General features: G+C 37.0%; 2 protein-coding genes across 2 annotated transcripts in view; one reads left to right on the top strand and one right to left on the bottom strand.

Annotated features, from left to right (window-relative positions):
- Window positions 1-147: 147 nt before the first annotated feature.
- The window catches only part of LOC117782995, a 29,759-nt gene continuing 15,551 nt past the window's right edge, over window positions 148-14,355 (bottom strand). Inside the window, exons 4-9 of the mRNA XM_034620117.1 lie at window positions 12,429-12,664; window positions 8,114-8,252; window positions 7,957-8,042; window positions 7,255-7,825; window positions 3,938-4,352; window positions 148-730 (exon numbers count right to left, since the gene is read on the bottom strand). Coding sequence (XP_034476008.1) covers window positions 148-730; window positions 3,938-4,352; window positions 7,255-7,825; window positions 7,957-8,042; window positions 8,114-8,252; window positions 12,429-12,664 — 2,030 coding nt within the window. The remainder of the gene's footprint in view (window positions 731-3,937; window positions 4,353-7,254; window positions 7,826-7,956; window positions 8,043-8,113; window positions 8,253-12,428; window positions 12,665-14,355) is intronic.
- Window positions 1,179-1,782, top strand: LOC117784163 (programmed cell death protein 6-like). The gene has a single exon (XM_034621820.1). The coding sequence runs from the start codon at window positions 1,203-1,205 to the stop codon at window positions 1,728-1,730; it is 528 nt and encodes a 175-aa protein (XP_034477711.1). The 5' UTR covers window positions 1,179-1,202; the 3' UTR covers window positions 1,731-1,782.

Here is a 14,355-nt window from a genome sequence, read left to right as displayed (position 1 = left end):
ATAATGATGTTAGTGTTGTTGGCTGTTAGTATAGAAAATTGTTGAAATTTGCAAAAATTCGATTTATTTACATTTTACATTTTCTGTTTAGTTTTTTTCCATTTGCCATTTAGGAGCAGAGACAACGTACTACATACAATGCAAGTGTCACAGCGTTACTGCGACAAAGTCACCATAGCCAATGGTCGACAGAGTGACAAAACAAAAGTAGGCGCCATCGACCAGAGACCAATTCTCCCAGAGGGCAAAGATGACGGTGCCCACACAGATGTAGCACATGAGTATGAGCAGCACCAGGCTGATGGGCACCTGTCGCTGCAGCTCATCATCATCCTCGTCCTCATCCTCCAGCTCATGATCCAGGCAATCCTGTGATCCCCGAGTGCTGCTACGGCTGCTGTTCCTGCTGTGCTTCAGCTTCTTGAGCACAAACTGCTCGCTGCCGTGTTGCATGTACTCCTCGTCGTCGGAGGTCTCCGTGTTGGTGGCCGTGGCATCGTAGAGCGATGTTGCATGCTTCTGGCAGCGACGCGTCAGCAGCAACGTCTTGCGGTTCAGCGGCTGCAGCGTGTGGCGATGAAATGAGGCAGCCGTCGCATTAAGCAGACCGCGTGCCTGATTTCCAGAGCTCGGCTTCTCGGACATAGGCAGCTCATGGGGCAGACTCAAGGGACTGCAGCCGGAGCTGGCTATCAATGGCACACGCGAGGGCGTGCCGTGTGGACAGTTGCTGTGGAAGATACAAAAAATAAAATAGAAAGAAAAGCGAACGTTTAATAAATATTTACACAGCGGCTGCCCATAAAACTGAATCAATTAAATATATATAAGAAGGCAAACCGCAAACAGCCACAAGCCACAAACGAACAAAAATAAGAGAGCAATGCCCAGGCACGTGTGCCAACGGCACTGGCCAATCAATAAGACATCAAAAATGGTGTGTGCTCGTCATACATGACGTATGCGTTATGTTATTGCGTATACGTTAGTTGTCTGGCTCTTGGCTGACAACAGACAGCAACTTGAGTGGGGATGATGACTAAGAATAATGAGTGTAGAGAGATACTCCGAATAACTGTGTTGAGAAAACAAAGTAGTAAACTCCCTTCAATTTTCAACAGAAGGCAAACTTTGACTTGAATGTTATTATGCCATTTTCTTCTCAAAATATGTAAAAATTACAATCCCAGCTTATCAAAATTATGTCGGCTATCATGCCCGATGAGAAGTTCCTTTGGAATGTATTTCAGAGTGTCGATAAGGACAAAAGTGGTCACATTTCTGCAGCTGAACTTCAAGAGGCACTCTCCAATGGCACTTGGTCGGCATTTAATTCGGAAACAGTTCGTTTAATAATTGGCATGTTTGAACGCGAAAATCGAGGCACAGTTTCTTTTCAAGACTTTGGTGCATTATGGAAATACGTCACGGATTGGCAAAATTGTTTCTATGCATTTGATACAAATAATTCGGGCAATATTGATAAGAATGAGTTGAAATCTGCACTATCAACATTTGGCTATCGTTTGTCAGATCAAATGATACAAATTTTGCTGCATAAATTTGATCGTTTTGGCCAGGGCAATATTCTATTTGATGATTTCATACAATGTTGCATTGTGCTGCAGACTTTAACAGAGGCCTTTAAGTATCATGATACCGATAGGAAAGGTGTCATTACAATAGACTATGAACAGTTCTTAAGGATGGTATTTTCACTCAAGCTATAGTAATTATTGGTGAATTTATAACAATTCGTTCATAATAAAAATATTTGATATATAAAATATAGTTACACTCATAATAAAAATATTTGATATATAAAATATAGTTACACTCAAATTAAAAATATTTGATATATAAACTATAGTTACACTCATATTAAAGCAATCGAAAATTCTCTAGAGCCAATGCTAATGCATCTTGATGCTGGTCAGTGGTAATGCCATTTGAGTTGCGTTCGACAGTGGCTCTCAAGAGTACTCGGTCAAATCAATTTGTGGTACGTTTATTGAACTTGTCTGCACTGCCAGTTGCCAGTTGCCAGCCTGAATTCGTTTCGACCCGGTCAGCTTGGACTCGGTGCTGGCAAGCACTTCGTCTGGCACTTCGTCTGGCACTTCGTCTGGCACTTCGACTGGCACTTAATGTGCGATTGGCCGGCAGCTCAGCAAACTACAAGGAACAGGAACAGCATACTTGAGAGCCTCTGTAGAGGCCTTGGGGCAGTAAACAGTTTTGATTTGGCAACTTTTTGAAGAAGGCTATGCTTAAAGCAACTCAAATTTGTTGTAACTTAAAGAAGTGGAAACCAAAGGCAAGTGCAAAGAGAAAGATGTGAAATGGAGGATGAATAAAACACAATTCGTATGAAATTAATTGACCTGATTCAGTTTGCAGCTCAGCTTACAATTAATTACACGCTGTGGGTCTACGTATATATAAATATATATATACATGTAAGGCAGTGTGCGCTGAAATTGAAGAAGCTTCGCTGTCGTGCTAGCCAACCGCCAGAGGGCGCCAGCAGCGCGTGCACAGGTTCACTGTCAAAATTAATTACCAGCTGCTGGATTTTATTAAATAAAATGCGCAAAATGTATGAGAAACACACACACAAAAACAAAAAAACGAACCAAAAAAACGAACCAAAAAAACGAACCAAAAAATCAGCAACGGCGCCTCGAGCTGAAAATGCCACTTGCCACAGACGCGGCCACAAATGTTTGGCTGTCTCTGCTGGAAGTGTGGGCGGGGGAGGGCAGGGAATGGCAGATGATGGGGCAAGAGGCAGTTGCAATGTTCAAGCAAATTCTGAAGTGTTGATTTAAAGTGCGGCCGACGTGCAGAAAGTTTGTTTATGAAATTAAATTAACAATTTTTTTTTTTGTGAATGCAACTGCGTGGAGGGACGATGGAGGGGAGAGTTCTCCCTTCTTGACTGGATTAAAATTACTCGTATGTTGATACAACGGAACATAACCAAAAAAAAATAAAATCAAAGTAAAACAAATGTAAGGCTCAACGAGTATGTAAAAATAACTTTTTAATGGCTTCAGCATTGTATAAAAAAATAATAAATACTCCTTAAGCTTGTACAGGCTCGAAGTAAACACAATTGTACATTTTACTTATTTTTTAAAAAAAGCTAATTAGATGCACAATTTTATTAGAGAAGTGCCTTTTTATAATATTTAAGTAAGTACTAAATAATTTTTAATGTTGTTGACTAATTAGATTCAATTTAGTTAGAAATGTTTTTGGTATTTGCAATTATATATAAGTTATTTGCCGCACTTTATTAAATATATAATCAAATACAATTTTATTTAGAACATATTTAATAAAATAGAATATTTAACCGTTGTTGGTGAAAATTTAATTAGTATAAGATGCAAATTTTGCTTTTTTTATGAACAAGCTTATTAGATGCCTTTTTGATCAATTAAGTACATTTTTATAATTTAAAAAAAAGGACTAAATCGTATTTAATGTAGTTGTCTAATTTAATATTAGATTTAGTTTAATTATAAGTTTTTAATGTATTTGCAAATTATTCATAAGTAATTTGGAGCACTTAATTAAATATTTTATAAACTGCCAATTTATGTAGAATTTGTTTATTTAATTAAATAGAACATGCAAGCGTGGTCTGACGGTTTTCTTATATTTTGGGCAACAAATTGCTGAAATGTTCCGCATGTAAAGTGTGCTCCCTTGCGGTTGGCTAACCAACTGCATAACTAGGCGGAACCACAGCTGATGCCATTAGGGTCTATCCGCAAAACTCAACTTGACCCAACGAAACGCTTCAGTTTAACAAGACCAATGCTGCCTCGTTCCCCTCCCCTCTCTCTCGTAGTTGGGTAACGCATTTGAAAGTCAACTTGCCACTTAAACTACACACCAACAAACACATACAGACTTCTGTACATACCTTGAACGTTCGCGCTCCTGCTCGTCCTCATCCTCCATGATGTCGACATTGCCACTCGAGCTGAGCAACGCCGACAATGTTGCTGCTGCTGTTGCTGTTGTTGTTGTTGTTGCGCCGGCTGCTGCTGCTGCTGCTGATGTTGCTGTTGCACCAATGCCAACGTCACAGACACCTGCGGCTATAAAACTGTTATCGGGCATTGTTGCTGTTGCTTTAATGCCTGCTGACAGTTGCATGTTGTTTGTTGTTGCTGTTGTGCCTGTTGCTGCCGTTGTTGCTGTTGATAATGCAGGCGGCAATAAATCATGCCTGCAGGATAAATCACTCGACCCTGTTGCCGTTGCTCCACCCACATTGAGCAGCGTATTGATTTCGTGGGCCAGCGGCTGCGTCACGAATTTCGCTCGCCTCACAGCTGTAAAAGGAAAACAAAAGCCAACCAAAAATAAAAAGGTTACAACATGTTGATTAAATAATACTTTTCAAATAAATTTAAATTTAACTTTTTTTTTTTATATTCGGCATAAACAAAGCAAAACTTTGTTGCGTTCCACAAATTGGCAACGCAACTTCCGACAGCTGCCACACGGCGCGCCGTTAGAAGTGCCCTTAGGTATAAATATACTTATACTACATACATATATTTATATGTAGTGATTACTCGCTTTATTTGTTTTTGCATTTGCAAAGTTTTCCCACCGAGTAGTGCAACAATGTTGTCGCAATTGTTGTTGCTGCTGTTGCTGCAAATTTGCCAACTAAAGTTTGGCGACGGTTGTCAGAGGGCAAATGTAACAGCTGCCAGCACAGTGGGTATGATGCTATAGTTTTTGTATTAGCACAGGAAACTCATACACTTGCTATATCTACAAATAAAGCAAGCGACACTAAATATATTTATATATAATATATATAATTTAAATTAAATTACACGAGTTTCTATATAAACAAAAGCAATATCTTTAAGAATATCCTCCAATTATTCTAAAATATTTATTAGCTTTTAACTAACAAAATAAATATTTAATGTTTTTTCATTACATAAATTATTTTTTGATTTATTTATTTTTTTTGTAAAATTAAGGAATTTCTACAGATTTTTTTACTCATATTTTATTTTTGAGCGATTATATTTTTATTTTTGGCAATTTAAGTTAAATATATTATATCTTTAAATTTTTCTTTTCGACTTAAATCATTTAGTTTGTTTTGTTTTTAGTGGATTTTTATTTTATTTTTAGCTACTTTGTCCTTATACTCAGCTTTAAAATCTCAGCTCTCACTTTTCTATTAAAAGCAAACATTTTTTATTTTGGCTTATATAGACATATTGACTTATTTTCTAGTTTAAATAAAGATTTAGTAAAATTCAAGCAAGCTCTCTTCCGCTTTAACTTTTTAGCTAAGTGGACAACTACATTTATTTAAATGCATCTCAACTTTTTGTGAACAATTTGTAGTCAGTTTGGCATATCAGTTAACTGACCAGCGGAAAAGTGGAAAGGAAAAGGAAAACCCCGGAAGGAAGCGACTGTAATGGCATCTTTCACTTAGAGCTGCAGCTGCTGACAAAACGCGAGGAATGCGTTGGCTTGTGGTCAGGCCAGGACATGGCCAATTTGAAAATATTTACTTAAACTTGGACGACACACACACACACACATTCTCACACACACCCACACATTCATTAGAGCGTGTTGAATGCATTTTGTACATGGCTGGGTGCAATGTGGTTGGCAGTTTGTTGCAACTTTTTGAAGCACGCTAATGGTGTGGTCTGCCACTGGGACTAAAGCAGGTCCTGGAAGAGGTAGTGAAAGCGGGAGCGGGACAGAGACTGAAAGTGACTGCCAAGCGGGATAATGGCTTTCTCTTTATGTGTGTGTGTGTGTGTGTGTGTGTGTGTGTCGCAGCTGAAATAATTAACGTGCATATTGAAATGAGAATCGATGCAACTTTATTGGCTGCAATTTGTAGCACTTTTCATGCGGCACAAAGGCAACAAAAGGAGCAGCAAAGGGCTTTTGTCACTTGTGTAAATCTGTCACGTGCACAACAGCAACAACAACAACAACAACAGCAACAGCAACAACAAAGTTTAATGAGTTTTGCATGCAGCTGACACGGCAAAGAGGCAGCAACATGACAGCTTGTGGACAGCTCGCTGACGACGTCTTCTGAGCCAACTGGAAACTGGCAAGTAGCAACTGGCAAGTGGCAAGTGGCAAGCGGCAAGTGTGATCTGCCAAGTCATCATTATCGTCAATAAAACTGTCGCACATGTCTCGCCTCGCATCAAGTGCATGTTGTCCTTGTCATGTCCTTGCCCTGACGACATCGTTGAAAACTTTTAATGTCCCCTCCCCTCCCCTTGCCCCTGCCCCGCATTCACGGCGTAAAGTACAGGCCAAAGTCGCTAAGTATGCCTGCTTAACTCTGACATTTTAACACGCGGCTCTTCTTTATAATAATGATGATTACAATGATAATGATGCAGACAGCATTTCCAACAAATTGTTACATAATTGCATGCACAAATGAGCTGACAAAAAGCCAGAAAGAGAGAGAGAGATATAAATATATAGATAGAAAGAGCAGGGCAACGTTGCGTATGATTGATTAATATTGGTGACACACTGAGGTCGAAATTGTTGAAGCGCACACTTTTGTGGTTCTCACACAGAGTTAAGCAGAGCTGATGTGTAAATAATTGATTTCGTATACTATGTTTGATTCAATTATAATTTAATTTTCTATAAATTTCGATCTGAAGTTCGAAATTGTATTTTCGGGTTGAGCTAATGCAGAATTTTAAGCTAATAATTAAAACAAATTAGCGAGATAAATACATATTTACAATATTATATGTTCAAGTGAAACTTATTATTGAACATATGAAATTTGTTTTGCATAAATTTGAATGCAAAATAAATTAAAATTAAATTAAATTATTACGTTTGAAAATGGTCTCAGTTTTGACAGAGTGGTGAAAGTATGAAGTAGACTCTGGACTTTTTTCCATTTAGCACGATTTTTATTTTTAATTTTAGGCAAATTTGTACACATACAGAAAATATAAATGAATTTATTTTAAATTTAGAATCGTTTAGTTAATTTATGGACTGTACGGCACTTGTTATTATGGGATATAATTATGGTTTAGATAGAGAATTAATAAAGATCATAATTTGCTATGGTTAGCATAGAACACAATCGTTTCCAAAGAACCATTTACCATTTGCTCTTCATTGCTATTCTTTTTATTCTTTACTCTAAAATTAATTTAATTAAATGTTGCACTCATCGTCAAGACTTACCATGCATATTGGCTGTTTGATATGCCGGAGGTGGTGGCAAAGTGATGGACTCCAGTGTGGATGTTGTTGCCGCCAGGTCGGCGCTTTGAGCGCTTGCAGCGGTTGCAGTTGCAGCTGCATCGAGTGTGGCAAGCAGTCGATGCTGATGTTTGGCAGCGGGTTGCAAGTGTATCGTATGATACTTGACCAACGGCTGGTGGCAGTTGGTGGCGCCACCGTGTGCTGGACTGGATGTTGCTGGCGCAAATGGAAAGTAAATCGTGGCAGTTGCTGGCGCATAGCAATTTGGGGGACCAGCTGCAGCATTCAGTGGCAAGGTGGATGGTCCACTGAAACGTAGCATGCTGCTTGGTACGGCGACAAAATTCTGTGGCTGCTGTTGTCGCGGCAATGTTGCTGTCGATAATTGCTGTTGCTGCTGCTGCGATGCGTTTATGTAATGCAAAGACTGCTGCTGCTTCTGCTGCTGCTGCTGATGTTGGTGTTGTTGCTGTGAATGATGTTGATGTTGTTGTGGCAACGGTGCATATTTCAGCAATGTATTGCCAGTCGTTGTTGTTGTCATTAGCATGACATCCGGTTGATGTTGTTGCTGCTGTTGGTAAAACTGCTGCTGTTGCTGTTGGTATTGCTGTTGCTGTTGCTGCTGCTGCTGTTGCTGGTGATTCAACTTGCTTGGCATTGCACTGCGCAACAATTGACAGGCATCTGCTGACCGCAGGACAATGGAAAGAAAACCAAAATGGACATGCGAAACTTGATTAACGACTTGCCAATTGTAATGCTGACTATTCAATTTATAACCATTCTCCACTTTATCTCTCTCTTTTTCACTTAAAAACAAAAAGCAGTTACCCACCTTCAGCTTGTTCCAATGACAGCTTGCGTTTCATGCCTGTTCTTGTCGCCATTGACGTTGTCTTTTGGCCATATTCATAGCACTCATTCAGGCTGGTTTCGCTGTTGGCCACATCATATTTGCAGCTCTTACAACTGGCCTGTAATTGAATGGTTAATAATTTTAAGAATTGATGACTCTAATTTACATTTATTCAGCTATTAATTTATATAATTAACTGTGTAGTATTTACATTAAATTATTTACAATAAAATCCGATTTTTACTCGTACAATATCATCACTGAAAATCAAGTAATTTAATTTATTTGACTTTCCTGCAACTCTTTTTGTTGATAAATGTTGTTGATTATCAAGCTGACCAACTTCTAATTAAGCATAAATACTCTGAAAAGAAGTTTGTGGACAACACATTGAAACAGACGCTTTCATCTCGTTAGTTTTCCAATCTTTGAGAGCTGACATAAATTGTCAATAAAATTGTAATTTACACATTCAAACGTTGCCAACTGGAAAGATACTTCTAAAGTTGACATCCTTGTTTCTGGCTCCTTGTTCTTGTCCTTCTCGTGGTTTACAGTCAACAATGTGGCTGCTGTTCTGCGATGCGAAACGTTGTCATGTTGCCATCATGTTAGTTGCGGTTCTGTGGCAACATGATGAGATGCCGAGGCAATCACACACCAACACACACACACACACACACACACACACACACACATACACTCTTAGCTTACACAAATGATATACCACTGTGACTTTGCGGTTGCCCAAAACCCATTCACAGTGCGTGTCATGATAATTGCAAAAGGCAACGACAGTGGCAAAAGGGCAAACGTTAACGTACAACCTGCTGATAATAATTCAAACGATGAGCGCATATCCCTAGCGTCAACCACAAGTCTTATCAATTGCCAGTATCCTGGGGCACATTCGAGTCATATGTGGTTGGTCAAAAAGGATGAGATTTCAGGTCCAAAATACTCGGTTGTGACTTTAACACGCAGCAGCAGCTGCGATTGAATCAAGCCTCAGATTGAATTAAGCCCTAATGATTCGTTAAATGCATGCAAATGCCAGCAAAGGATTTGATATCCTTTGAGTTCAGTCAAGCAAAGCGACAGGAAATGCTGGCACATGACGAATCTAAGGGAAAATGCAAAAAACTTGTTGAACAACTTCGCCAACACACACAAACACACACAGCGATGGCAAAAACATGATGTTGAAGTGGCAAAGTGCATATTGAGTGGCATCTGCCACTTGCTGAATGCTGCAACAATGTGACATAAAGAGTCAAGGCGAAAGAAAAACTAAAGTCAACTCGTTTGCCAACAAAATTATTCCGAAAATACTTGCTACAGTAATAGTTTTGAAATTTTCTTTTCCCAACGCTTTCAAATCAAAAATGCTCTTATAAAGTACTCTATTCAATTAATAAAATTTTGCACAAGTTTAGAGCACAAAATTAATTAAATTGAATTTATTAAAGTGACTTTGATTAGCTCACTCAATATTGAGTAACTTCAACTCAGTTAATTAGCATAATATTCAACTGTTACCAATCAACTTGCTAATCAAAAATATTTAGATAAATTCTGTAATTTCGCTGCTTTTTACAAAGTTGCCTTATTTTTCAATCACAGCTCGTAAAAAAATCAATTACATTTCTCAGTATGCCACTAAGCAAAAGGAAATGAAAAGTTATGACACGCTTTTAGCTCCGGCCATTTGGCCAACATTTTGCTGGCGAGTACCAACATATAATTTTTAAAGTGGAACACTCGTTTAATTCAGTTAACTTGGCGCACTCTTAACTTGTGAGTTTGTGAACAAATTTTGACCCAAGTCAAAATGCAACTGGCAAACGGAAAGTTTTTTGGGCCACGCTTAAAGTGTCAACCTTTAAGGCTGTGTACTTCAAGTTTTTGCGATGACAGGAAAAGTTTCGCTTCATTAAAATCAGCGTCCTGTCGCCGATGCCGAGGCTCATGGCACGGTGCAGCTCGGGTTCATTAAACAAATTTGCTTTCAAAATGAAGCAAAGTAAATGTTAATGAATTGCAACAAACGCAAAGTTAAACAACGCTTTTATATTTGCCCAAAATAAAGTGCTGCATATTGTACACTTCGAAACTCAACCACCACAAGCCATAGTGCACTTGTTTTCGTATCCAGGCATGTGGTCAGATATTTTTTTAAAGTTATTCTATGGAAAAATTGCCAATTAAACAGGAAATGTTGCAACCGAAACAAACATTTGTGCAAGTGACGAGTGACACAAATAAAATACAAATATGAAGAGAAAATATTTTCAAATATGAATGCAACTTGATGTTACCGTAGTTGATAGGCCATTCCCTACCCTATATTCCAAAGTATTTCAAAAACTATTTATGCATTCTAAATACAAAAAAGAATATCTTGAAATATATATTGGATTCCTATTAAAGCAGTTTTATAAATTTTTTGATATTTTAAATTTTTATTCAAAGCTTAAATTATAAAGATACATATTTAGTTCTATATTTAAGCATATTTTGTTTTAGTCTATCAATCCTTCATTTTTCTTAACAAAATCAAAAAAAATATTAAGTAATCGTCACCACAAAAAAGGTAAATTTAAACACCCTCAAAAATATTTAAAATTTTAATAACAAAATGTTCGAGCAACACAAAGATTCGAGTAATACCAAAAATATTGTCCCTGCTTTTGCTTTGGCTTAGTATTTTTAAAAATGCTGCTGTCAAATCACCGGAATTCATAGCTCAATCTTTAATAAAAATGTCAGTAGTACTCGTGGATGGTAAACAAATGAGTTACAAAACTTATGCACGAATGCACAAAGCATGCAAACAAGCAAAGGGATTGGCCTCCGATTCAAGTTGGGTCTACAAATTATATATGTATATGGCGTGCGACAGGCAACTTTTTGTTATCTCAGCAAATAAAATGAAATGAAAAAACCTTGCCTGATTTGGAAAGTAAAATATAAAAAAGGCAACAGTCTGTACAGCCCGCAATCTGTAGCACGATCCCAGAAAAAAAGGCAGAAAAAAAAGAACAGAAAAGTTCTCTGCGTTTTTTGCTCAAATCAATTACAAACTTTCAGTTGCTGTTCAAAAACCAAACAACCACCCATCAATTCCCTAGCAGTTCACGAATTGGGTCTGTAAACTTAAAAGGTTTCTGTTGTCTTAATTAAAACTCGTTTTGCCATATCGAAATACAAAACCAGTGAAAAATGTTAGTGCATATTTATAAGGTTGCTTTCAGTCCACAACAACAGCAGCCCACAAAAAGCAAAAGCTAAAACTAAATTCGTTCAAAATAAGCTGGTAAATTTATGGAGGAAACTGAAAGGCTCTAACTCAGGGCAATTTTTGACAGGCCAATGCATCACAAAGAGTCAAAGGAGTAATTAGCATTTGGAGAACTGCCTAACTTATGGGAAATCGGCTAGAAAAGTCGGGTTATAATCGAACAACAACAATCGAATTACGAATCCGATAAAGTGTTTCCAGCTTTGGCAGGCAGACAACGTTTTCGATTATTAAACATGCTTCAAATTCCATAGTGGCAAAGGATTCAAAAAACTCTTCAAAGCATGTTTAAATCTTACAGAAATAAAATCTATAATCCAATATCTATACCTGAACATAAATATAAAAACTTTAGTTAAATGTTTATATACAAAAGTCAATCTAAATAAGTTCTATAATTTAAAGTAACTTTTTAAACCAAGTACATTAACGAAAAAAATGGATAACTTAAATAGCTGAACTTATCGTAGCATAAAAGTAACTATTCCCTTTTAACAACTGAGTGTGAAAATGTCGAAAAAAAGTAACAAGAAAAACTACTGACAGGAAAAAATAACACGTTGCTTTTGTAAGAGCAAAAAGTTTGAGCACAAAAATTTGAGAAGCAAGTGAAAGTTTTATTTTTTTTTGTTTTGGCCAATAGCAGCGCCAAGATCAAGCCCAGACCCGGCCTTTGGTCAGTCGTCCAAACTGTGGCCATGAACAGGATACGCAACAATGCTGAAACTTTACCCTGGGGCATCGGTTTGAAATGCACAGCAAATAGTTTGGCCAAGATTTCAAGAACAGTTAACAGTTATTTGAGTTGAGTAAGAAGTCTGACAGCGGACAAGTTTGCCAGCTTTGAATTAAAATCCATAAAAAGTCAACACGATAAAGTTGCAGTAAGTTGAGCTGCTTATGGCCCTCAAACACTCAATATACTCGTACTAACGGCAGCTGTTGCTTCATAAAAAATATCAATCATACGCACTGTTTGGCTGCTTGACTTACCCCATTGCTTGGTGGATGACGTCGCTTTGATGACATCACTCCAGTTGCCTTCTTTTCACTCTCTCCCGATGTACGCTGCAGTTGACAGCAGAGCCGTATGTAGGTGCACTGCAGCGCATCGGCGAGTAGAGCTCCGAGGCTGGACAGGCACATCAGCATCAGGGGAACCCCGATGAGTGCGTAGAATATTGTTGCCAGCTTACCAGCTGCTGTGCGTGGTGTCAAGCTGCCATGGCCTGGAAATAAGTATTAGGAATCGCAAACCAGAGTTATTTCAATTTATTGAGAATTAACTTTAAATTTTCATTTTCATAAAAAAAAATGTCAGTTTTTATTACTTAATTTTAATATTTTTTTTTATAAAAATCAAAAATAAAATTTTTTTAATTCAATTTAATAAAAATTATTTTAAAATAATTTTAGCTTTAAAAAACATTAAAAATTAAAATTGAATGTAAATATCTTTTAAGTGGTGTATTTCCAAAATCTGAAAACATTTACGATGTGTGGCTCAATACCATACATATCACAAAAAAACTGAAAAATAACTTTTAATTTTGATTTTTATAATAATAGTATTTAATTGATTTTTATTTAAAAGGTTGTTTTATGTTTTCTAAATAAAAATCGTAATTAAATTATTAATTCATAATAAGAGCTATTTTTTAATTTTATTTGTAAAAACCAGAGAACTGCAACGGGTATGTTCGAGTATGATTGAGCACCACAGCGAAAAGTTCGATCAAATCAACTCAGAGACTCGGTCGCAACGGGTTCGATCGAGTCACGGGTCTCTTTGTTTACGATCGAGTCGCGGGTATGATTTTTTTGCTTTCGAACAATTCGGGTCAAGCGGCGTTCGAGTCATACGATCTGATTTTATTGTGATCGTTTGTGAGCGTTCGTTTCGATCCAATCACGTTCGAGTAGCAATGATCGAAATGATTTTTGAGCGTTTGTGAGCGTTCGATTCGATCGAGTCACGAGTCATGATCGAACTTGCTGACTGATTTGATTTGATTGTGATTGTTCGAGTACGATCGAAAACGACACTGTTGATTTTTTATTTTTTTTCCTGCTTCTTCTTCTAAGTAAATGTGCGCATATATGTACATACATTTATATTTATGTAATTATATTATATTTATGTAAATGCATATTTATATGAACGCAATTATGTACACACATTTTATTAAAACTATTATTTATAATTTATTTATTTATTATGAATTATTTATTAAGTTTTAAATATTTTTTTATTTATTTAATGTCAACTTAGAATAGTTTATAAAATATAAAATAAAATGATGAAAAATGTCTGTTAAAAATTTAAATTTTAAATTAAAAGTAAAATGAAAAAATTAATAAATATTATAAAAGTATAATTTATTTTAAATAATTTAAAGTTTGATAGTTTTTCCAGTCTTTAAAAAAATTAAAATAGTATTATTTTATTATGGGCATGTGTAATTGCATGTTTGTATGTATATACATATGTATGTACGTATGTGTACGCAGCCCGTAATAAATTTTACAATAAACGTCTTAAGCATAAGTACTATTGCATTTATATACATATTTACGCGCATAAATACATATCATTGCAAGCGCAAACGCTCCCACGTGCGCGCTCTGCCTCGCACATTTTCTGAACGAGTCAACTCGAGTATGACTCGATGATTGATCCGATCGTTTGAACAAAACGGGTATGAATCAAATCAAATCAACCAGCAAGTTCGATCATGACTCGTGACTCGATCGAAACGAACGCTCACAAACGCTCAAAAATCATTTCGATCATTGCTACTCGAACGTGATTGGATCGAAACGAACGCTCACAAACGATCAGCATGATTGGACGATTTGATTCGAACTGACCGTTCGAATCAAACGCTCAGTTCGAACGATCCGCCTGACGCTTGAACAA

Source organism: Drosophila innubila (genome assembly GCF_004354385.1).
Source record: "Drosophila innubila isolate TH190305 chromosome 2R unlocalized genomic scaffold, UK_Dinn_1.0 1_C_2R, whole genome shotgun sequence".
NCBI classification, from domain to species: Eukaryota; Metazoa; Arthropoda; class Insecta; order Diptera; family Drosophilidae; genus Drosophila; species Drosophila innubila.
This window is presented reverse-complemented; position numbering and strand designations above follow the sequence as displayed.